Source organism: Serinus canaria, chromosome 28 (assembly GCF_022539315.1).
Source record: "Serinus canaria isolate serCan28SL12 chromosome 28, serCan2020, whole genome shotgun sequence".
NCBI classification, from domain to species: domain Eukaryota; kingdom Metazoa; phylum Chordata; class Aves; order Passeriformes; family Fringillidae; genus Serinus; species Serinus canaria.
The window spans coordinates 5,052,784-5,077,263 of record NC_066341.1 but is presented as its reverse complement, the minus strand read 5'-3'; the positions used below and the strand labels follow the sequence as shown (position 1 = coordinate 5,077,263).

Here is a 24,480-nt window from a genome sequence, read left to right as displayed (position 1 = left end):
CTTTTTGCATATCCTGGCTGAATAAAGAACTGACAGTCAACAAGACTAAATGAGAAATAAGGCTTGCATTTCAACAGTGAAATTTAAATTCAGAGATTTCAAACGATTGATTAGATTTGTGCTCTTTAAGTATCTAATTCTAGCTCCTTTTACTCAGGTGTACTTTATGTAATACCTAAACAAATGAATGTAATACTTAAACAAATGAAAACCTCTATCCTAATCTTCTTAAAGTAAGTCATAAGCCTCAAAGGCCACCTATGGTGAAGCATTTATCTTCTCTTTATGAGTAAGAGGAGCATTGTAAAGAACTATTAAAGTCACTAAGTAGCAAAATCAATCAATACAGATGGGATGCATGTTTCACTACTTCCCCAAAAATATGAAGAAGCATTAGGCTCTCATGTTTAGTCAATTTGATAAGTGATCAGTAGAAAATTATAATCTTTACAAAGATAAAAAAATGATCCTTGTCTTGACTTCAAATTGAACAATAATAGAGAGAAAGAATAGGTCTGAGAACACCTTTAACAAAAATAAAAGGTGGAATGTATCTACTTAATAGTCTTTAACGTTTGAAAGAACCTTTATGATCAACCTCACAAAAACAAGGGTTAGAAATCTACTCAGTGAGTTTTCTTACAGTATTTTAAATCACATTGGGATGAAGACACATGACAGAAGAGAGATGTTTCATTATTATTTTCACAATAAAGTGTACATTGAACGATGTCAGCCTCGTGATTATGAAGATGTATCAATACAACTACAACTTTAAGAGTACCTAAGTGGTCATAGAAGAAATAAAGGAGGACAAGCATTGAGCAGCACATCACTACAAACACACAGATCATTATGGGAGTCACATCCACTGTTTCATCATCATGCTTCTCTGCCCCATCATCTCGCTTGTGCTTCATGTATCTCCTGAAAGAGTAACATGGCTACCATCAGTTCATTCCTTCTGCAACAAAATACACAAGGATGCTGAATCTTCAGCAAAAAACCACAAGGGGTTGAAACAACACCAATGCCTGATTTGATTCCCACTCAAGTCAGTGGGACACCGTATTTTCCAGGGAGGTACGAACATCAACTGTAACACAAATGTATAAACCAGTAACTGCTGTGTTAGCTTATCTAGAGAACTATTTCATTTGCTAAAAACTCAACAGAATCTTGAAAACTATCACAGAATAATTTGTCACCTTCAGAAGAAATCCTTGAATCAGGTTGTGTATACAAAATAAATGTTAGAAATTAGTGTGGCACAATGACCACCTTCTCCCACTTGCTGGCAAAAAGTAACCATAAAACTTCATTTAAAAATTGGTAGCAAACATAGCATATATTAGCCATCCAATCAATTTGGTTTGCCCTACACCAGTAAAAGCAAATTTTATTATTTTTTTACCAAGCATTTATGTGGTTAATTTTTGCAAAAAGGAAGCCTATTACTTAATAATTTTCTTTCTGAGCATTTAAAGTTTTTGGTCTTTTAACATGGCAAAATCCTAAAAAAAAAATCTACATGCAATTGATACTCTAATGATTTCCTACAGTGACCAAATCAATGGAAGGCTCAGGGCCTTTTAAATATCATATCAGCATTTTCCCTAGAGTCTCCTAACCTCACTAGCAGAGCTGTCAGGTGATGCTTACATAAATACCACCTCTTTTTTGTTCTGTGAAAAATACAGGAAAACTGGTATACTGCATTTAGTTACTCACTTTTTCACATCTCTGCTTCCTGCCCAGTAGCCTCCAATTGCAACAGTCCCCACGGCCATGACAAAGATAATCACCATGTTGTAGTCCAGCACAGGTTCATTTGGTGCATACATTGCTCCTTTCACTGAGCTGCCAAAACTCTGTGGAGGTAAATACAAGTTAGGAGGGACATCCAAAAATCCACCTCAGCAAAAGTTCACTTACTTAATTTTCACTAAGCAACCTCAGAATCAGGCTTTATTATAAACACCTAAGAGCCATCTATTGGCTCTTCTATTGGTGATATTTATTTCCAGCACCAGGCTGTACTTTGATTTTATTCTAAAGATGAGAAATAACCTCCCAAGAGATTTTTTTTTTCCAAAACACAATAATGCAATCTTCATGAATACACTCTCTACATATTCAAAGCTCTTAAGGTGGACTTAATACTGTTGAGCAGTGATTCATTTACATGAGATAATATAAATGAGAGCTTTTAGTATCCAGTTTACCTTGCCAATATCTAACATATCAGTATAGCTAAGCAGAGCCACAGGAATATCAATCTCTTCATACTGGCTCCTATTACCGCCAGGAGGAACCTGAAAGACAGTTCAGATCAGGTAAGAATATGTTTATTTCTGCAAATACTTCTACTGGTTCAAAAGGGTTAAAGCTGCAAATTCTGGTCTGGCTAATTTGAAAAATACTCTAGAAGGGAACTTAATGACAGCAAGCACTCAAAAGTCAAAATATATGCCTGCTCCAAGTAAAACAGAAGTAGTTTACGACTGTAACAGCAAAATGAAGCAACCAAATTTTAAGCTTTTTTTTTGCACATTAGGGTCACAGGTTTATGACTGATGTGTGCCTCTAGTTTTGACCAGGACTCAAACCTACTAATTTTATTTTCAAAACTACTAATTTTACAAAATACACGCTGTGTATCTAAAGCACTAGATTCAGTGTGGTAGTATGATGGAGTCACAAACCAACCTCATCCTTTGACTCCAGTTTCATTTGGAACAAGTGTAATCCTGAGCCCTTAACCTGAATTTCACATGAGCTCTGTGCCGACCCTTCCTACTGAAATGAGGGCTCTTGTTTCATTCATTCTTCCATCAGATGTTTGGTTTCTACACATAACTATGCAACATATGTACGCGCAGGAACACACATGCATTATTTACTTTAAAGAGGAACATCAAATACCAGTAATGTACACCGAAGACAAGACAATATCTAGCATCAGAGGAGTACCAGCAGCCTAGGAAGATAGAAAGCAACTTACCAGTCTCTCTCTACTAACAATCAGCAGCCCACGGGCCCCATTTATCTGAGCAAGCCTCACTTTCTCATAGAAGGTGCAATTTCCTCGCATCACCATGGGGATTTGATTATTAAACCCCCCATGAGGTACATCAGAAGGAGAACACAAAACAGATGCTGTCTGATCCTGCAGTTGCAGGAGTGACTGAAAAAAAGAAATTAGTTAATTGCATATATATAACATAAAATAATAAAAGAAGTCAAGAGCAGAAGCCAGAGTTTCTTAAGAGTAATTTAAAACCTTCCAATAATGGAGTGGTAGACTATTCTCAGAGCAAAATGAAAGCTGAAACAATGCAGCCTTCTCTATTAAGTAGGGACCTGCCCTGTTTCACCTTATTGTACAGAATTCTGCTGGTAATAAAATTTGAGACATGACCTTCACTTGCATTTATTTTCTACAGCATTGTTGCTGTTCTGATGCACACAGCCAGGACGTGGCAGGAGTACAGCAAGGTTTTGTCTTTGCTGGGGTAGCAGAATGGAAGGGTGGGATGATGGAGAGTATGAACAGCTAAAAACCAAAACACAGGCTGGGGAAAAGTACAGAAGCATATGGAATAAACTTCCATCTTGAAACCTACTGTATCCAGTGACCTGAGATTTTGCATCCCAAGTACTCGAATACTGGATTCTAAGCTACTTCTTTCACTACTTGTGATCCAGAGACATTGCAAGCCTGTCTCAATTGCTTAATTTTGCCCTTCCTCAGACCCAAAGGCATCTAATCTGGTGTGTTTCAACAAGAATATCCCAAAGACACTTCAAGGTTTTAGAAATAACACTGGCATGAATTTTTCCTTGCAAAATCTAAACAACCACCAGCATATTTGCCCAGTTCTATTTGCAAGTTACCAGAAAACTGCAATTATCTACCAAACAACCAAGCTGTGCTAAGAGAAGCAGGTCTCAGCCCTTGCTGAGGTGAGCTATCAGATTTAAGAAGAGTCAAGGTAAATTTTAACCTGAAAAAATGCAACAGTTTGTATTAGAAATCCACAGGTACACAACATAAAATACCTGTGTAATGAACTCTACAGTTTTAGGAGGGAAAGGGAAGTGTCAGGTTGTCAGGAGCTTCCACCTTATTCAGAAAACTGCTGTCTCCAGCCTGACCTCTGGAGGCAGTGAAATGCTCCAACCCACACTTCCTCGCCATGCAAGTTCCAGAGCAACGAGCACAACTCAAATGCAGAGTGAGCTCAGAGAGGTGCACTGCATGGCCTCATTTAATGAACTGTCCTGCTGGAGTACTGAAGGAGGAGGAGCAAGAATGTGAAAGAAGGGAAAAGCAAAAAAGAACCAAGGAAGAAGACAGGGACAGGCAAGGGATATAGTACACAGTACCCAAGCCTGTGCAAGCTATTCTGGACTGTATTGGCTCCTGCAGAGCTACTGAGATGACTCTAGTGAAATTTTAGGAGACTGATTCAAACAAGGTGTCTAGAGTAAAGTACCCAACTCTCACAAGTACCACAGTCAGTCATGCATGTGCTGATTCACATTACACAGTTAGGGCAAATGCAAGAGTTTATCAGCTGAGTCTATACAAGGCAAAGACAACAACTGATGTATCTAGGGACTAATCTACAGGTGCAATAAACCCACCAGAAGTAACTGCAACTTGCCCATACACTGGTAAGGAACTCTGATAATTCTGTGGGGCTCTTCAAAGTGCATTTGCTGATTTCATCATTCAGTGCCAGTAACTTTGTCTCACAGAAAAGAGTGAAGAATTTATTTTTAGCTCATACAGCTTTGAATAATGCAGCAAAAGCTTGACACAGTTTATGACTACCTAATCTTACACTTGACACTGAGAAAGCACTAAAGGCCACAGTTCACTGTATAAGAAAAGCCATGTGGTATCTTCTTGTACCATGCTGACTATAAAAACTCCTTTGCAATCCCAGGTATGTGCCATTTTAATTTCACTGATTACACCACTGAAAAGGAGTATTTTTGTTTTGAACAGCAATAGTCATTATCTCTGCACAATGCCTGGAAATGAACATTGCCATCCTAGCACTGCCTAGTGATCTTAGGAGATAAAATACTTTCTAGGCAGAACAAACAAAGCAGTTGCTTCAAATTCTACTAATCCAACTAAGAAATCAGAAGTTTCCTTGTAACAAAGACATTTTTTGTCATCAGTTAGCTAGGTACTTACAGCTTTACCCAGATCATGTGGCAAATGGGCCCACTGAGAGTTGAAGAGAATACAGTAGTCTTTTCCTTTGCTGCTCCCCTTCTCTGAAAGGACATGTACCATCCCATACTCACAGTACACCTGAAAATGTAACAAAAATTTCACAAGAATTTTATGTTACATAAAATATCAGAAGTGAAGGGAGTAACTTGCTGTTGACTGGCCTGCTGTGTATTTTTAAAGAGAAACAAGAGTCTAAAAAGTTTCCGTATCTGTGCAGTGAGTACAGTGGAATTGGTTATTATTTCCATCATGCTTCAAAGAAAGACTTTAGATACATTAGGCAGATTCCCTCCTACACAGCAATTAGACAAAGAATCAAATGAAACAATATTGGATGAGTTTAAAGAAAAAAGACCGAACCCAACAAACCAAAAAGCCCACCTCAAACAACACTGGTGCACATATGTACATAACCAGAGCAAGTGCAGGACAAATGCAGAACAGTTATGAGACTTGGAGTACTCTGTTCAGCTCTGGGGCTCCCAACAGCAGGAGGACGTGGAGCTGCTGGAGCCAGGCCAGAGGAGGCCATGGAGATGCTGCCAGGGCTGGAGCCCCTCTGCTCTGGAGCCAGGCTGGGAGAGCTGGGGATTCTCACCTGGACAAGAGAAGGCTCCAGGGAGAGCTCAGAGCCCCTGGCAGGGCCTGAAGGGGCTCCAGGAGAGCTGGAGAGGGACTGGGGACAAGGCATGGAGGGACAGGACCCAGGGAATGGCACCCATTGCCAGAGGGCAGGGCTGGATGGGATCTTGGGCAGTTCCCTAGGAGGGTGGTGAGGCTCAGTCACAGGGTGCCCAGAGCAGTGGGTTGCCCCATCTCTGGAAGTGTTCAAGGCCAGGCTGGATGCGGCTTTGAACAGCCTGGCCTAGCCCATCCCATGTCAGGGGCCAGGAACTAGCTGATCTCTAAGGTTCCTTCCCAGTCAAACAATTTCATGATTTTGTGAATAAGATACCAACTCCTGAAAGTAAAGCCCAAAATAATGATCAATTCTAGATTTGTATCACTCCAAAACTCAGCCTTGGACACCTTTGCTGAAGATGTGGCAAGACCCCAAAGCAGCAGCAGCTCTTTTTCTGTCCTAGGTAGCACATATAAACTCTCAAGTCTACCTACTTCATTTACTTATCACTGCTTCAATGACCAGTTGTCACTGTTGTCAAAACTCCAACAACATCTACAACAATGTAAGTAGTGAGATTACATATCTAATATTTATAATTAAAAGCCTGTCCTGGGTCTGGCTGGGATGGAGTTAGTTTTCTTTATAGCAGCTGATGGTGCAGTGTTTTAGTTTTGTGCCCAAAACAATGCTGGTAACAAACTAATGTTTCAGCTATTGCTGAACAATGTGCAGAGTGTCAAGGAAGCCTTCTATGTTTCTCACCCTGTTCACCTGAGCCCAAGAGGTTTGGAAGGGGTCACAACCAGGCAGATGATTCAACAAGGAAATATTCCATAACCGTAGCATATCACAATCATTTTTATAAGGAGGTTAGCTATCTTTGCATCATGTACATGTTAGAATTCTCCTGAAGAACTCATGGAAACTGAGATAACAGAACCCAGATCCTATAGTAACATGGAGAAAGAGAACAAGAACTACAGCAAAAAATAAAAATAGTAACATGCAGCAAATCTACCAGTTTTAGACGTCTCAGTTGTAATACACAGTATGTAACTTGCTTGTTCAGTGAACTGCTCACACTAAATCTAACTGCAAGATGTGCTGATTTTGGCACAAATATTTTCAGCTTCCCATCCCTGAAAAAAAACAAAAAACCAAACCAAACAAACAAACAAAAAAAAAACCAACAAAAAACACAGCAAACACAGTAATTTCCTTGTTATTTTGGTTAGGTCAGCTTTTACCAGGCCATTTCCCAGCAAAACTGGAAGAACTGGAGGCTCACAAGTAGGTGCTAGCAAACACTTCCTTAACACAGACGTTTTCACAAATCTTATTTTTCATGATGAGGTCTGTTCTTTTAAACATCTACTCTTATCCTTCTCTTCCCTGTGTATAGTGACACAATTTTGTGAGTACTAGGCATATTACTCAGCTTCCATCCAAAAAACTGAACCTAAATCACCTACAAGAGTATACACACACACACACACACACACATATGTATATACATAACCTGCAAAATAAAATACTTTTGTGGAGTTGATACAGTTGTCTGTTTGTACCCCAAGTCCTAGTAGATGTTTACCCAGGGAATCAGGAAGTAGGAAGACAAACAAAATAACAGTGGAAATACGTACAACTCCCCTATCACTACTGGTGGTTTCCTTTAATTAGTGTTGGCTTCATTCTCGTATTAACTGAGTCAAAATAATTGTAAATCCTCCCCGGATTTCCAATCTTGGAAATGGTTGAAGAAACACAAAGTATATAATGAGGTCTGTTTGTAGTGTTCTAAGGATGCTGAAATAATCCTCCTGGCCATTTCTAAGTGGCAAACAGGTCCCTTGCAATGCTTCTCTCTCTGACAAGAGGCTCTTGTTCTTGCTCGAACAAGAAGGCATCAGAGCATCATCACTTTAACAATCAGCCATCAAGTTTTACAGGACACTTGCTCCGCAGAGCAGCAACACAGGGATTGCAGGCTCTGTCTTGGGAGGACTGTCAGGCACCATTTCCACTCATTGAAAAGGGTAAATCAAGAAGTCTTTCCTTTATACAAAATACTGAACATCAGCTCCTCAGTGTGAAGTTTGCTTATATACATTCTGCGGCCATCTGGTCAGGTTTGAACATCAACACATTGAGAATTCAATTTCAGATTAAGATCTGACCAGCTGCTGCAAAAAGATTTTAATGCTTCACATAAAAATACATTAAGATACAAATATAGTGCTCAGACAGCAGGACAAAACCTAACTTTTAAAATTAAATTAATTTATACAAATCCAGATCAATGCTTCTCTTTGAAGGAGAGTCTTGCTGATATTCAGTTGCTGCTTTAGAGCCTCACAGTGGTCTTACAGAGCAATTTCAGTGTTCAAGTAAGTGCTGTCTGGTAACAGATTACAAAAGGATGATGCTGGGAGCAAATCATATCTGTATTTTAGCTTCATACAAGCTACTAGACAGTCAGGAAAAAGATGACCACATATTAAATGCAGCAGTCTCAAAACACTATTTCAGCCCACTGATTTGGAAATCCAGTCCTTAGGAATACCAAACACTGTTAATGTGACTGGATTCTTCCTCTTATTATTATTGTGTTCCCAGAGCATTTGTTTCCTATTGTAATGGGAAGTTTCTCCATTTTATTGAGGACATTCACTAATCCTTGCTAGCACCTAGCACAGGGAAGTTGCAAAAAACCCAAAATCCACCAACCAATCAAAATCCTCTCAAACTAAACAAACAAGCCCCCTACCCTCACAACCATCTTATCTTTCTACCATCCCCCTTTGTGTCATACTCCTCTCTCATACCCACACATCCAATTCCTTCCTTTCCATTCTTCCTTCTCTCTTTCTCTTGACCAGCACTCAAGCAAAACCGAAGTCATTGACTGAAGATATGTTTAACTGGTCTATTGCTCTGCTTTAGCTTTCCCTAAGGAAACCACTTTGTGCCTTCCAGAACTGATGAAACTTTGCTCAGGAGAGAAATATAACATCATATTCCTAACCATCGCTGCTACTAATTAGAACGTTGTGACAGACTAATTTGTCAACATCTAGTTTAACATTCCTAACCTAAACACACCAATGATATGATAATTATGCAGTCACACTCTTACAAATACACCTAACACATCTGTTTATTCATGTAGCAGCCGAGGAACAAGATGCTAAAGATGACTGGAGTCAGCAAAAATGTCGAATCTTAACATGCTTGTTCAAAAATCCATTAAAAGAATCCATCACAATTATTTCTCCCTCTTTATTTCAAACCCTACTACACAGAAATTACCATGCATCCCTAGGAGACACTCATGGTAAAAAGATGGTTTTTGGAAAACTTTTGAGAATCACAGAATGGTTTAGGTTGGAAGGGACCTTTAAAGGTCACCTTGTCCAAACACCTGGCAACAGGCTGGGAAATCGTCAAGTAGACCAAACCCTGTTCGACCTGGCCTTGAACACTTTCAGGGATGGGGCACCCACCTCCACTCTGGACACAGCGAGGAGCTGTTTGTTTTCCTAGTGTTTTACACTGTGCCAGTTTTTACCACCCACATTGTAAAATCACTCTTTAAAACACAGAGTGTGCCCAGAGGCAATGGTGGCATTCTGCTGCAAGATGTCAGCAAAGCAGTAAAGAAATATCATTGTAAAAATATACAGGAGGTAGAGATTTTTACATTTAGCTCTTTTGCATATAAATGGTCTTTGTTAACATATGCAGCAACTTTTTCCCTTTTTTATAACATGAGTGTTAACTAAGTCCTTTAGAACCAATGACATTTGTCCTGAGTGCTGATAGGGGATTAGCACGCTAATCACACCAATTAGCTCAGTGCAGATTAAAGCCACTTGAGTACAGCACAAGTTTCCAAGGTATCTGTAGAGCAAGAGAGACACTACTGTACATATATTGTGAGGAAACAAGAACTCCAACTCCCTGCTATAGTGGGCTTGGATATCTCAAGTAACCAACCACAGCACCTAAACAACAGAAACAAATAATTTAGAAAAATAATCTGTACTTATTATCTTGAACTTGATTTTGAAGAGTAACAAGCAACAGAGATGCAAATACAGTCACACACAAAAGACAAGAACAAAAGAATGTTCCCTGCTTATTGTACGTGGTCTAACTGGGCTTAGATAAACAAACAAAACATGGAGTATCATAGTTTTGAATATTACATGTACAACTCTCTCCAAAATCTTCAGGCAGTTTTGTAGGAGCTCTCCTGTAATTGAACAGTTTTATACATATGGGAAACAATCGAGCTGTACAGTTAAAAGTTTTACATCTGTGAAATAAATGGCACACATCTTTAAAATGAGAGTAAGTATAGGGTGTGTTGCTACATTTCTGTGGAGATAAGCATTACTGGAACCAGGAATAATTCCTAAAAGGCACCCGGGAGGCAGTTATACACAATTTTGCTTTCTGAACTATTTAATGGATGTTCTTCAAAGAAATATTAAGGGAGTAAATGGTTCCTATTGTGAAATGCTCAAAACATTTTAAAAGCTATGTGGATTTGTGTGCCAAAAGCCAAATGAAAGTCAAGCATAAGAGGAATTAAAGGCAATATGAGCAGGACTAAAAGCAGAAGAGGGAACACGAGTTTTAGAAACTCTGTGGAGAACATAATCTGTTGGTAATGTGGATTAACAGACATTTTTACAAAGCTATTATCACTTAGAAGCAAAGCATAGTTCTGAAGTTTGTCCACTTTCATTCATCCAGGTTTGTTTTTATTCATGTCAGTAGGTATGAGACAACAAAAGTTCAAGCAGTGCTGCTGATGCAGTGGCATAGTGGCAACATTTATCATGATTCCTTATTCCTAGAAATTACTTCATATCCTAAATTAACCCAGGAGAAAATATCATCTCCTGTACAGATCCTATACAATGTGCCTACAACACCAAAGGCTCTTTTCCAAGTGTTTGGATATCAAGTCCAGCCTTTTTCAAACACAGAAAAACAACAGCTGCTGTGACAATAAGATATAATACTTGCATCTTATTGATCTTGTGGTTTAAAAAGCACACAAGAGTGTATAATTAACACAAAAGGAAGTGTTTTCTATAAAGCTGCAAAATTGGAAAGGGTTTTCGCACAACAGAAATGTAAAATCTGAGGGCAGAATTTAATAGATTAGCTAATCTAATGTTTGTGGTAATAGAAGGGCATACTTGTTAGCTCTAAATCTCATCAGGGCCTTCCACAGATCAATGCATAAAAGAGAAGAATGCTCCCCAGTTTATTTGCTGCTCAAGCTTTTTTAAGTGAATTAATGTAGCTCAGAGGCAAACACTGGACTTGCAAGTTAAATGATAGAAGAAGGCAGAGAGGAAGAACTCAGCTCACCAGTATTTCAAGAAACTTCAGTGTGAGTGACTGATCCAACCCAACATCTGTCTTGTTTGTTCCTCCCTGCCTCTGGCCCCACACTCATCTGGATGTCCTATATATCTTTTCTGCTTACAGTAGTTCTATTAACTGACCTAGCCACTCACATCTCAGAGAGATTTCACAGACACTGGGAGCTGTGTTCCTTGAAGAAGGAATGAATGAGCTATCCTACTCTTGGAGTAGGTACCATATCTGAGTTCCCAGGAGCTGGAGTCATTCTTTCCCATGACCTGCACTGATCCATCTGGAGACCAGCAACAGCAGGCAGTAAAGCTGCACACAAATAAAACACTCCTTCAACAAACACTGTACAGTGCAGAGAGCTACGTAATCATAATTATAAATATAGAGCTACGCAATAATTCCAGGAGACTAAATTGTCAGCCACCACCATAATGCAGAATTTCAGGCACACTTTACAGTTCTTTGGACCCACATCATAGACTGCCCTAATTTAAAATACAAACCCATCACCTCAATTCAACATATTCTGCTGAAAACTGCTATAGTGAAGGCCAGCTAGATCAAACACACTTGCTGCAGATCATGTTGCTATGTTCATCACTAGTCAAAGGCTCACATATTTGCTGTTGTTACAGGAAACTGAGGGGTAACAATGCCTGGAAAGAATGGGAATTTAAATTAAATATGAGAACTCAAATACCAAAGCAAGATCTAAGTGCAGATTGTACTTGGATCTGTAAGATCACAGCACTCTTAAAGTGTTCCCAGATAAGGAACCAGATTTGCAAGAGCCATGCTTCAGTAGCCAAGCTGATCCTTCTCCCTAAATCAGAAGATAGATGTGGACACTACCTCCTCTTGCCCCAGGGAAAACAAATAAACAAAACATATTTATTATCCTGTTTCAAAGAGGGAGACAAAGGTATATGCTCACTAAGGCAAGAGTAAGGCACTGAGAATGAGTACAGCTGGCACACAGCAAACCCACACAGCAGCTCCTGACAACAGCTGTCAGCTCTGTCCCCTGGAATAACTCCAGCCATCAGTCACAGGGCTACCAAACCAGGACAAGAGCAGCAGAGCACTCTTCTCTGCCTCACACTAAGGAGGATGTGCTACTCAAGGCACCCCAACAAGTGCAAGCACAAGAGATACAGAAGTTATGCACAATACAAGGTATTCAAGCAAATTTTTAGAACACCAGCTTGGCTAACAGAAACATATTGGCAACACACAGTACATCCACTTTTCACTGCAGCAGCAGGACTGTTTCAGCACCCTGGTCAGTCTGCCCAAGCTTATTCAAGTACATTAACACTTCCACTGCACAAATATACCAAATGTTTACAGACAGGAATGTGCTGCAATGCATGGAGCTGAACGTAAGACCTCCAAGTACCCACCGGTGGACTATCTACCCACTGCCCTTCTGCACTGCCATATGCTCACCTTCCCCAAACTGATGGATCAAACTGACTCCATGCCAGTCTTTAAATCATTCTTGTTAATTCATTAATTAAGTTAAACTTGTTAATTAAATCTTACTAATTTGTTGGGCCTACACTGGCACTACCAGTCCCTGCGAAGCATGTCCAGTAGAGATGACAAAATGCATAGGGCATGCAAGAGCATAATGAACACATAATGAAGATAATGGATGAAAAAAGGGAATGATACAGAAACAAAGAAGAAAGCTGACAACCAGACTACTCTGTAACTAAAGATTGTTGGCAAGGAAACAGTAAGGAAACTAAGAAGGAAAAACTAGAGTTCCATGTTACAATGTTACACCAATAATATGCAAGAAGCCATAATACACTCCAAATGACCTAACAAACAGTCAAGAAGTTTAAATGACATTTCAAAATTTTCAGAACACAAAACACCGAACTTAAAAGGCAAAAGCTATATATCATGCAATGCAATTGCTAGAAATCCACTCCCTCCTGTATCAGGATTACACGACTACTCCGTCACATCCTTAGAAATGTATCCCACAAAATAATTAATATTTTAGTAATGACAGCACAAGACTCAGGACAGACTACAGAGTCAGGGTCAGCAGAAATCTCTTCTGCTGAACGCTTCCCCTCAGGGAGTTTGTCAGTCAGGACAAAGCCAGAGCCGTCACTGCAGGGATCTGGCCCGGGGGCTCGGCTACTCTCCCCTCCCTGGGGCTGCCTGGCGAGGATGCTGGGCTGGGTCCACGGGGGGCCCGAAGTTTTAGGAACTACGAGGAAAACGCTAGTTACTACACAAAGAATAAAAAAGTCTCAAACAACCCCAGACCCATAGATATATCAATACTGCCAAATCGCGGAGGGCAGGGCCGGCAGCCCCATGCGCTCCGCTGCCCTCCTGCGGCCACGGCTCGGCCCCGGCAGCACCTCCGAGCGCCCACGGGAGGCGGCTCCGGGCTCGGACGCGCCGCTCAGCCCGCCCGGGCCCGGCTGCGCCCGGGGCCGCTCCCCGCCCTCAGCCGGGCTGCTCACGCGTAGCTCGGGGAGCGCACGGCTCAGCACAGCCACTGACCTGCGGCAGCAGATACAGGAACAGCCAGAGACGGAGCGGGGCCGGCCGCGCCGCCATGCCGAGCCTGCCGAGCCGCCGCTGCTTTGTTCCGACCTGGGCCGGGCCGGACCCTTCAGCACCGGGCACCCAGAGCCCGCCCCGGACGTCCCGCCCCGGCACCCCGAGCCGCCAACCGCCTCCGCCGGGGCATTACGTCACTTCTGGCGGTGCCGAATGAAATGGCGAGTGGTGGTGGCGGCGGTGGCGGCGCAGGGAAGATGGCGGTGAGGAAAGGGATCGCGCCCCCGTCGCGCCCCCGTCGCGCCCCCGTCGCGCCCCCGTCGCGCCCCCGTCGCGCCCCCGTCGCGCCCCCGCCGCGCCCCCGCGGGATCCCGCAGCAGCGTTCCGGGTCTGTGTCTCCGCCGATGGCGCGCTTTAACTGGGCCGTCTGTGCTCTGCCGTAGGATAAGGAGAAGAAGAAGAAAGAGAGCATCTTGGACCTCTCCAAGTACATCGACAAGACCATCCGGGTGAAGTTCCAGGGCGGGCGGGAAGGTGAGCCCGGCGCGTGGCTGCAGCGCGAAGCTCTTCGGCCTCTCGGCGTTTTCCTTCAGCCGATGCCTTTCAGCTCTGCCCTCCTGCTCACCCTGCTTTCCCATCAAGGGAAGCGGAGGAGTAGCGGGTGCTTTTACTTATGAGTGGTTGCAGTTACTGGTGTGAAGCTTCTCTCCTTTAAGTATTCCATTGATGTCCTGGGAGCACTTTTATGGCTCATCTGTGCAGCTCCTCTTTTATTAGTTGTTTTGAGCAGCCTTATTTTGGCTGGGGTTGTTGGTTTTTTTTCTTTTTGCATTGCAAGGATGCACTTAAAGGAACAAAGAAACATTTATGGGTGTAACAATTAATACAACTGTCGTGCCTTTCATCTCTTGGCATGGTAAGCATGCCGGGAGTTCGTGGTTCCGTATATGCCACGGTGCCTTTGCATCCCCGCCCCTTCCTAGCTGGGCAAGTACATCCCAGTGCAGTTGGTGCCACCCGCAGGCACTTGTTTGTCTGAGTTTACTATGTGCTGCATTTTCAAACTCCACTGCAACCTTGTGCTTATAAGGGTTTGAAGTTATTATCTCCTTACTGAGAAGTGTATTTATCAAACTCGGAAGTCGCTCTGTGTAATTTTGTAATATATTTAGTGACTAGTCTTGTGGAATCACGTTCTCCATTAGGACAAAGTACTGGTCTATCTGCAGTGCCTTCGTGTGAGGCAGTGCTTATGTTAAAGACATGATGTGCCAGGAGGGCACCTGGAAGATGAGGTTTCTGAGGAAAGAACTTAAAATATGGTCTTGCTTCATTTTTAACCATATCCTTTCATTAAGGATATTTATTTTGTTTTGGAGTTGTCTTTCTTTTTTTGTGTGTGTGACTTGTACTGATTTGTTACACAGTATTCTTAAAAGGCCCTTGAAATTGTCTGAAAGTAAAAATGTTAGTGTCTTGAAGAACATTTGGAAGAATTGATTGAAAAAGCTGTAAGTTTTAATTGGTGCAATGCAGACCAGCTTTTGTGTACTGGCCATTGATAGACACTGTTTAATATCTCTGGCCTCATTTTTTTGGACTTGCCTGAAGGAGGGAACAGGGCTGGAGGACTGAATCTACCTTTCATGAAGTCTTATGTTGCTGTATACCTTGTTTTGGTCCTAATCATTGTTTTCTGTGTGGTCTTCAATAGCAAGCGGTGTCTTGAAAGGATTTGACCCTCTTCTGAACCTTGTGCTGGATGGTACCATTGAGTATATGCGTGGTAAGTAATGTGCAATCTTTGGAAAGCTTCCGCTCCCTGAGTGGTTTTCTTGACAGAAATCTTACAGCTCTGTAAGTGAAACAGCAGAAACTGTAGATTACCATCACCCAAACCGCAGCATGCTTGCGATAACTATCTTGTAAAAAAAGACATAAGGTGACGGGTCTATGGGACCTGATAACATGCTCCTGAGGGAATTGGCTGTTACAGTTCCCAAGCTACTCTAAAGCATTTAAAAAGTGATGGCAGTCAGATAATGGGAAAGAGGGGAACATTGAAAACATTTTTCAAAAGGGTAGAAAGGAGCCTGGGAACTACTGTCCTGTCAGCCTGACCTCTTGTGCCTGTGATGATCATGGTAAAGATCCTCCTTTGAGCTCTGCTAAGACATTTGGAGGAGGGAGGTATTTTAGACATCCACCATGGCTTTACCAAGGGAAAAATCCTGTCTGAAAGACCCAGTGGCCTTTGACACAAGCGCCCGCTGTCACAGCAGTGGGCCCCAGGCTGGGTAATAATTAGCATTGCCTCCATGATTCACAGAAGGCTGATCAATATCTTTATTCTATCTATCTATCTATATCTATCTATATCTATCTATATCTATCTATCTATCTATCTATCTATCTATCTATCTATCTATATATATATATGTATATGTATCAATATTAAGAAACCCATTGCTTTTATAGACCGTTACGATACATCTGGACCTAATTGGTCCTCCAATCCAAACACTATCCCCATTGGCTAATTAAGAAATTACCCTTTGGTAAACAAATCTCCATAACTCATTCCACATGTTCACAATAACAGGTGCAGCAGGCCAAGATAAGAATTTTTTCTTATTCTTTTCTCTGATCTTCTCACAGCCTCTTCCCAGAAAGGCCTGGGAAAGTTGTCTGTTGCTCTCTGTGGCCTGAGAGCTGCTGCCACACTCCACAACATCCTTCTCCCTAAATTGAAGAGAAATGGATTTGATGGGTGGACTGCTTGGTGAATGTGGAATTGGTTGAATGGTCATGTGCAGAGGGTAGTAGTCAATGGCTTAATGTCCTCATGAACATCAGTGAGGGGGGGTGTCCCTCAGGAATCTCTGTGGGGACCAGTACTGTATAGTGTCTGTCAGTGACATAGGCAGTGGGATCAAGTTCACCCTCAATCTGCAGGTGACACACCTGAAGGATGGGCCCATTTAGGGGGACCTGGATAAGTTTTTGAAGAGGGTCCACAGGAACCTCATGAGCTTCAGCAAGACCCAGGCTGGGGGATGAATAGATTGAGAGCAGCCCTGCTGAGAGGGACTTGGACTTGCTGGTGGATAAGAGGCTGGACAATATGTGCTTGCAGCTCACAAAGCCAGCTGTATCCTGACTGCATCCCTACCAGGGATGGGGGATTCATCCCCAGGGAGGGGATTCTGCTCCTCTGCCTGCGCAGGTGAGACCTCGCATGCAAAGCTGCCACCAGCCCTGGGGAACAACAGTAGGAGGATGTGCAGCTGCTGGAGCCAGGCCAGAGGAGGCCACGGAGGTGCTCCAAGGGCTGGAGCCCCTCTTCTCTGGAGCCAGGCTGGAAGAGCTGGGGTCTTCACCTGAAGAAGAGAGATCTTTGAGGCGATGGTATTGTGGCCTTAAAGTTTTAAAGGGACATAAAAGGAAATGCCAGGGGGTGAATGCTTCAGCAGGCCCAATTGTGGCAGGGCAAGAGGTAATGGGTTGAAACCAAAGGAGGGTTGATGTAGATATAACAGAAGATATAGATATAAGGAAGATGTAGATATAAGGAAGAAGGTTTTTTTATAATGAGTGTGATAAAAACACTGAGACAAGTTGCTCAGAGAGGTGGGAGGTGCTCCATGCTTGGGAGCATTCAAAGATGGGACTCAGAGCAACTGGGCCTAGTTAAAGATATCCCTGCATGTTGCAGGGTGGCTGTACTAGACCTTTAAAGGTGATTCTGCAGCAGAAGTTAGGTTAAACACTGTGATAGAACATCCCTGGTAGTCCTTGCTTGAGCTCCTCTATAGTTATCTCATTGGCTGCCCTTGTCCTCTAAAGCTTGAATAAAGTGTCTTCTTCTCTCTGATACAAAACCTATCATTTGATGAGACAGTGTTTTTGAACACTGTAGTAGTGTTCCCTTTTAAACAGGTAGGAGAATACTACCTGTTTAAAAGGGAACACCTGAAGCTTTTAATTTCATCTTTAAAAGAGAGTTTTAAAATGTGTTGTTCATTTCTATTGAATACAGAGATATCTCTATATGGAAGATAGAAGTGGTTGGTTTGTAAGTGTTTGTCTGTCCCAATCCAGCCCTGTTTGGCCTGGTCTGAAAATGGACTGGTGCTCTCTTCCCTAGTGCATTGAGAAGTCAGGGTCATTTTCTGATTTGCATTAATCTCCAGATGTTTTTCTATAATGACATTTGAAGTGGGATGAATGTATATTATTAGTTAGAGGCCTATGAATTCTTTAATAAATGTGTTCTACTTTTTGTTGCATACAAAACAAGCTTCATTGCTGCTTACTGTAGGTAAGGTCTTGAAAACATCAGATGTCACTGCTGCATCATCTGCATGGTCCATGTGTTCAATAAAACAAAGCAGTTATGTCAGGAAAGAACATGCCTGTCTGTGCCTTTTGAAGTTGATATAATTTGGTTTCTTTTTCTTATTTTCCTGTTCTAACCATGGATCTCTGCTTTTTAGATCCGGATGATCAATTTAAATTAACAGAAGACACACGTCAGCTGGGACTTGTGGTTTGCAGAGGGACTTCTGTGGTTCTTATTTGTCCACAGGATGGAATGGAAGCTATTCCAAACCCTTTTATTCAGCAGCAGGATGGCTAATGCTTTCTTTGAATTGTCTCTGAAAACTTCAGGGGTGCAAGTCATTGGAGAAAACTATCAGTGTGTGAGAAGCTTCCTGTTTTGGGGGGGAAGTTTGAATGCATATTTGTTAGTGTGAAAGAAGTCAACTTTTATTTTTGTGGCTTTCATAAATGATGAGAGGATGGGGAATGTAAGAAGCATGTTCTTGTTTTCTTCCCACCCCCAAATAAGTGTGTAACTATGTTGTTTAGAGCTGACAGAAGAGAACATATTGTCCTGAATTGTCTGAGACCTTCTTGATCTTGTGAGTTTTGAAACAACCCCATAAAATTAGTTACAAATGCCCTGAATATTGGTTATATTCTTTCCATTTTTAAATACATTAAAATGCCTTTAATCCAAATTAAAAGCCTAAATACAGTAGAACACGTTTTTCTTCCTCTTAGATATCAGTACTCAGCTGGCGAAGCATTATGTTGTAGCCTTCTGCTGTTGAGTTCAGTCTCTTCTGTGCAGGAAAATTACTTCTTGTATAGTGTCATCACCTTTACAAGGGATGTAGCCAAGAAGGTCTTTTTCAGCACTTGTTCCAGAACTGGTGGGCTGTGATCTGTGTATCAGCAGACTCACCCGTTTCTACAGAGGACTGGTCTAACTTGTGGGTTAATTCTTGGTTGAGTGACCTAAACCTTATGGAGGTAGCTATTTGTTACTTGCAATTTTAGGGGGAGAATATTTAATATCCTAACATTTGTTCAGTTGTAGGCAGTGTCTGGAAGTACTGCATATTTTTATATTGTACCTCTCCACTGTTTTGCCTGTTATAACTTGATTTGTAAGCAAACATTTTTATTTCTTTTATACTGCAGAAAATGCAAGATTTGAGGAGTTCTAAGTGAATAAAGACAAATTGATCTGTTTCTAAATGTCTGGTTTTTAGTCTGTAAAAGTGCACTACAGCTGACATTACAGTTCTGCAGCCATAAATCTAAATTAAATTAGTTCAGGAGGTGTATAAACACTGCAGGATCATGAGGGACCAGAGCAGGAGCTGTACTTCAAACAGGGAATTGATGGAAAAGGCATCTTGTCCCTCTTCTGAAGCATTTTAAAGACTACTGGGTTGAGGTTTGTGCCTGGAGCCTGTAACCTGCTTCTGCCACCTGCTCTTGCCTTTATAGAGGACCCTTTGTGAGGAGGCTGTAGCAGAGTGAATTGTTTTGCTGGCAGCAGCAGTTTTGTTCCTGAAGGGTGTCAAGAACGCATGGCAAGTACAGGTTGTATTGGTTATTTTGGCCATAGCGCTTTTCTCCCACACATAGCCTTTCCTGGGTCAGCTCCAAAATGAGTGGGAACTTAGAGTAAATTTCATTTTAGTGAATCTGACTTCCAGAAAGCTCTGAAACTAGGGACCAGGTTTTATGTGTGTAATGTATTGCCTGTGTGTACTTGGGTGCATCTGGATTTTAATCTGGGGGCTCACAGAGTTGTCTATAAACTTGTGCTCCTCACAACCTAGTTTCTTTCTAATGCTACAAAACTTGCTTGTGAAACTGCACAATTGAAAAGAGAATCCTCATTTAGAGCGTGAGGAGTAGAATTTGCTTGCCATCGGCCTGTGCAGAGTCTTGAACTGTCCTTTTAGGTGGGAGAAAGTGCAGCACATTATTGGCATCACACCAGCAATCTATTTTTGCACTCTTAAGTATAGTATCAGAAACAGACCTGCTGGGGCTCTCTGGGGTGGATTCTGGGCTCTCAGTGCTGGGAGATCTGCCTGAAGCTGTGGGTCAAGGATGTGGGGGCATGTTCCCAACATTTCCTGCTCAGGTGGTTGGTGGCTTGGTCTGTTGTGAGCTGCATGGCTCTCCTTTTCTGTAGCACAGACTTTGAAGTTATACTTGGGAGTCAAGTACCTGAAAAGAAGAATATGAAAATAATAGGGGACAGACATTTAAACAGGGCCTGTTGTGATAGGACAGGGGTTTAAGCTAAAAGAAGGGTGATCCAGACGAGAAATGAGGAAGAAAGTTTTTATGATGGCATGGTGAGACACTGGCACAGCTTCTGTTTGCTGAGCTCTGCCAAGAACTGGGAGTGAGTCTTGCTTATATGGGCTCTTTGGGTGAGGGACTCTACTTCAAGGTCCCTATGCAAGTCTCTTCACCCAATAGCTTTGGAAAAATTCAGTGACATTAGCTGTTGCTTGTCCCACATCTGTGTTTATTTAGTGCTTTCAGATTAAGGATGACTGAACATGTGAAGCCATCTGGGTTTGAATGGGGACTCACTCCTTCCTCTTCTCTTATTAAAGTTAGATATGTAATAAAAACTGTAATCACTTTGGTATTTGGTTAAACTTGAACTAACGAAAGATGAGGTAGTGGTTGCTTTTTTCCAAATGGGTTCAATGTTTTCTACAACTTCTTTATATTTACTCAGTGCTTAGGAATCTTTTGGTTTTTTCTCCTGTTTTTTCTTTTTAGCCCAGGCTCTTTGCTTGGCTAATGGCTCCCCTTATTTGCTTTGTGGCCTTACCCGGTAAAAGTGGATGCCAGTCAAATCTGTAATTTTTAGGTTATACAGCTGTTCTGCTAATGCTGTGTAGAAAGCAGCAGAAAACACAGAAGAACAAAGCAGGAGAGTAGAAAACATCCTATTTTTAGGACAAGATTGGTTTATCTCATACTTATCCTAGCTAGGGGGATAGTGTTTCCAGAGATGGAAAGGGCTGCATAAGACTGAGTTAATTTTAACTGCCTGGCAGTCTACAAGCATGGAGCCTGCACAAGAGCCACAGGAGCTGGGACCTCAGACAGAAATGATTGCAGACACAATTCTTGAGGTTGGAGAGAGACTCTTCCAGGTCAGCCGTAGGGTGCTTTCAGTACACAGTCGATATTTTGAAGCCATGTTCTTTGGAGGAGCAAGGGAGAGCTCTGAACAGCACATAGTGATCAAAGGCATCGATGCAGTGCCATTTCATGCACTACTCGAATTCACTCGCACAGCCAAAGTTCTCATAGGTCAAGAAAATGTGACCAGCTTACTGGAAACAGCTGATTTTTTTCAGTTTGACAGGGTGAAACTGTTGTGTGAGAAATTTCTGGAGAGAGAACTGCATGTTTCAAATTGCCTGGGCTTGATGACCTACTCACAGCATTTTGCCTTTACAGAGTTATATGTGTCTGCTATGAATGTGGCTCTCACTCACTGGGGGGATGTGATATGCCAGGAAGAATTTAAGGCATTACCCAAGGAAATGCTGGTGCAGCTCTTGAAGAGTGATGACCTCTTCATTTCAAGAGAGGATGTGGTTTTTGACAGTATTATGATTTGGATAATGGAGGACCCAGCAACAAGAGAGGAGGAATTTCTGGATTTGGTGGGCGAAGTCAGGGTCACTTTTCTGAGTTTGTCCTTCCTCGATATCTTGGTGAAACGCAGCAAGTGTGCTGGAGAGACAGATATCTTTTCCAGACTAATAAAGAAGTTAGACAGCTGTCCCCCACCCAGCTGGCAAAATCCGAAACTGTGTCCTTACACTGGCCGGAGCTATGACACCTTATATGTCCTGGGAGGAAAGCATGACAAGGAACAGCAAGAATTATTTCTCTTTCAACCTAAAACAGGGACCTGGCAGGCTTGTTCTCCACTGCAGCGCAAGAACCTCACCCAGTATGCAGTGGCAGCAGTAGGTAACTTACAGAGAAGGAAAACTGAACAGATGCAAACAGAAGTTGAGACTGAGTCCCAAATGCAGGGAGTCCAACTGTTGCTGTTAAACTGTTGTGCTCAGCATTGCTAAAACCTCATTCATATTGGTGTTCATATTTGTTCAAAGAATGTATTTTTTCTTCCTTAGTCCTGGGAGAATGCTAGACAACACTATTCTCCTATAGCAGAAACTATGCAGTCTACCAAGCTCCTTACCTTGCCTTACCTTGGCTTTATCTGGAATTAGTTTAAGGACTTGGCTTTAAGCAGTGTATTTTTTGGCCTTCTCTTTTGTAGGGATTTAGACATATGACAGGCGACTTCTGATTTATAGTTGCCATTACATTAAACTTAGCCACAGATGTTGGGAAATCTTCATACTTGGAGACTTTCAAGCCAGCTCAATACTATGGCTTCCTGTATTAGTGTTGGTAATAGTCCCATTTCTGGTGGGAGTTTGGAATTGAGATCTCTGAGATTCTAGCCAAACTGTGTTTCCATGATTCTGTTCAAAAATGGGAGCAGGCTTGGAAAGACTGGCTGCATTCCATAGGCCAAATGAATTAAATACTGCAAACTGATTGATAGAGCAGTGATTTTTCTCTCCTCATCTTACACCTTATCAGTACAGCCCAGGGTGAAATGAGAACCCCAGTTATCAGGAGCAATTTTTAGCCTTCACATGACTAGTATTTTCTTTGCTGTGCTTCCAGGGAGCTTCCTTTTTGTGACAGGAGGATATTTCCGGGATGAATTTGTGTGGTACAGTGTGGATTGGGTGCTCATCTACAACTGCTTGGACAATTGCTGGCTGGAAGGGCCAGCCATGAAGAAGTCCCGCAATAGCCACTGTGCAGTAGGAGTAGGGCTCTACTTGTACGTTCTCGGAGGGAGCACAGATGAAGGGATAATCCCAGCAGTGGAGCGCATGGCTCTGATGGAGTCAGAGTGGGAAAGCATGAGCCCTATGGCTCAGCCCGTGGAGAGAGGCGATGCGGCCAGTGTGGGAACCAGGATCTATGTGGTCTGTGGCCTGGATGAGAATGGACACGTATATGATGGAGTGCAAAGGCTGAACACGGAGACAGACAGCTGGGATGTCATCTCGTTCTCCCCTCTTCCAAGGTAAGAAATAAAAATCTGGGATCTGACAGAAGATGAAGGATTCTAGTGGTCCCGCTCCAAGAAGAGGTTATAGTGTAGAAATCCATGTCCTGTCCCTGCAGCACTTCTGTGATTCTCTTTAAACAGGACCTCTGATCTGAGGACCAAGGTAACCCTGAATATTTCAGGGTCCAAATATTTCTGTTGATTCTGATCAAGGGTTTCTTCTCTCTCAGGTATGACCTCTGCATCACATCCCTGAATGGGGCTCTGTACACTATAGGAGGGGAAGCTTTTCGATTTGATGTGGAGACAGATGAATGGACCCAGGTGAATGAGGACTGCTTGACCCAGAAGTTCTTCATGGGTTGCAGCACCGTGAATGGACAAATTTATCTCCTTGGACAGAGGAAGGGAAACAGCACCTTCCCCATTGTAGTCCTCTTTGATCCCTACACTGATGTGTGCCAGGTCATAGACAACAAACTCCCTTGCCCCCTTCCTATTCATGGCTGTGTCTCTGTGCGAAGATTTGATACGTGGGCATAAGAGTGGAAGATCTTTACAGCTGAAGGGAGTTAGATTGCATCAACTTTGGCCTGTGACATTTTAAAAATTTTGTTCCTTTGTAATTTCACCTTCTTTCTTCTACTTGACAAATGAACTTTAAGCAAAAGCCTGTGCAAACTTTGTCTACACAAAGGCTGCAGGTCATTATTGAAAATGGTGATTGGTATTGTTAGAGTATATAAAGTCCTTAGGGTTGATGCTCAGTAAAGGGCTGTTCTGGCCTTTAACCTCTGTGTCTCTCTGTTCTTTGAACAGCTGGAAAATCACTGCCTCATTGTTAGAAATTGTCATAGGATTTAAATAATCAAATGGGTGTCAAGGGAATCTTCAGCAGGATTATAAGCACAGTGCAGTAGACAGATCCTAAAAAACCCAAAAACCCAAACAGCAATTGCTGTCAAGCCATACTTAATATCAGTTCCATTTTAGCCTGAAATAAGCAAGTTTCACAGGGTAATTATGGCTAAAATTATCTTTAGTCAAGGCTGAAGAGCACCACAGAAGCACAGAGACTGTTCTGGATTTATGAATTCAGGTATGTGATGATGAACATTTGCACATTGAGTCTTAAGAATCTGGCTTCAGTTTCCTTAGCTGTCTTTGGTTTCACAGCTGCAGAGACTCAGGATAAAAATGCCCATCCCAAAGCACTAAAATGAG

General features: G+C 42.1%; 3 protein-coding genes and 1 long non-coding RNA gene across 7 annotated transcripts in view; 3 read left to right on the top strand and 1 right to left on the bottom strand.

Annotated features, from left to right (window-relative positions):
• The window catches only part of SPPL2B (signal peptide peptidase like 2B), a 31,065-nt gene extending 17,098 nt beyond the window's left edge, over positions 1-13,967 (bottom strand). For 2 of the 3 annotated variants that reach the window (XM_030231393.2, XM_030231395.2), the window contains exons 1-6: positions 13,809-13,967; positions 5,213-5,332; positions 3,005-3,187; positions 2,226-2,315; positions 1,732-1,871; positions 785-927 (exon numbers count right to left, since the gene is read on the bottom strand). In XM_030231393.2, coding sequence (XP_030087253.1) covers positions 785-927; positions 1,732-1,871; positions 2,226-2,315; positions 3,005-3,187; positions 5,213-5,332; positions 13,809-13,865 — 733 coding nt within the window. In that variant the 5' untranslated portion in view covers positions 13,866-13,967. The remainder of the gene's footprint in view (positions 1-784; positions 928-1,731; positions 1,872-2,225; positions 2,316-3,004; positions 3,188-5,212; positions 5,333-13,808) is intronic. The other variant, XM_030231394.2, reaches the window with a different exon arrangement.
• The window catches only part of LOC127060946 (uncharacterized), a 340,458-nt gene that overhangs the window by 291,853 nt on the left and 24,125 nt on the right, over positions 1-24,480 (top strand). The gene's annotated exons all lie outside the window — the stretch shown is intronic.
• On the top strand, positions 13,923-24,047 carry LSM7 (LSM7 homolog, U6 small nuclear RNA and mRNA degradation associated). Of its 2 annotated transcripts, XM_050986266.1 has the most exons (5): positions 13,923-14,071; positions 14,252-14,342; positions 15,523-15,594; positions 22,860-23,271; positions 23,487-24,047. In XM_050986266.1, the coding sequence occupies exons 1-5, from the start codon at positions 14,027-14,029 to the stop codon at positions 23,797-23,799; spliced, it is 933 nt and encodes a 310-aa protein (XP_050842223.1). In that variant the 5' UTR covers positions 13,923-14,026; the 3' UTR covers positions 23,800-24,047. The 2 variants fall into 2 exon arrangements, with proteins under 2 accessions (XP_050842223.1, XP_030087257.1); XM_030231397.2 differs by lacking the exons at positions 22,860-23,271; positions 23,487-24,047 and adding an exon at positions 18,305-19,349 and having other exon boundaries at positions 13,926-14,071.
• LOC127060945 (ectoderm-neural cortex protein 1-like) lies at positions 19,485-22,848 on the top strand. The gene has a single exon (XM_050986265.1). It carries the CDS (start codon positions 21,206-21,208, stop codon positions 22,235-22,237), a length of 1,032 nt encoding a protein of 343 aa, XP_050842222.1. The 5' UTR covers positions 19,485-21,205; the 3' UTR covers positions 22,238-22,848.

Bases quoted from the DNA above. Each gene is read 5' to 3' on its own strand.
- LSM7 (XM_050986266.1), top strand. From the start codon at position 14,027: ATGGCGAGTGGTGGTGGCGGCGGTGGCGGCGCAGGGAAGATGGCG. The intron at 14,072-14,251 runs GTGAGGAAAGGG...GCTCTGCCGTAG, and splicing joins GCGGCGCAGGGAAGATGGCG to GATAAGGAGAAGAAGAAGAA. The intron at 15,595-22,859 runs GTAAGTAATGTG...CTGTGCTTCCAG, and splicing joins TACCATTGAGTATATGCGTG to GGAGCTTCCTTTTTGTGACA.
- LOC127060945 (XM_050986265.1), top strand. From the start codon at position 21,206: ATGGAGCCTGCACAAGAGCCACAGGAGCTGGGACCTCAGACAGAAATG.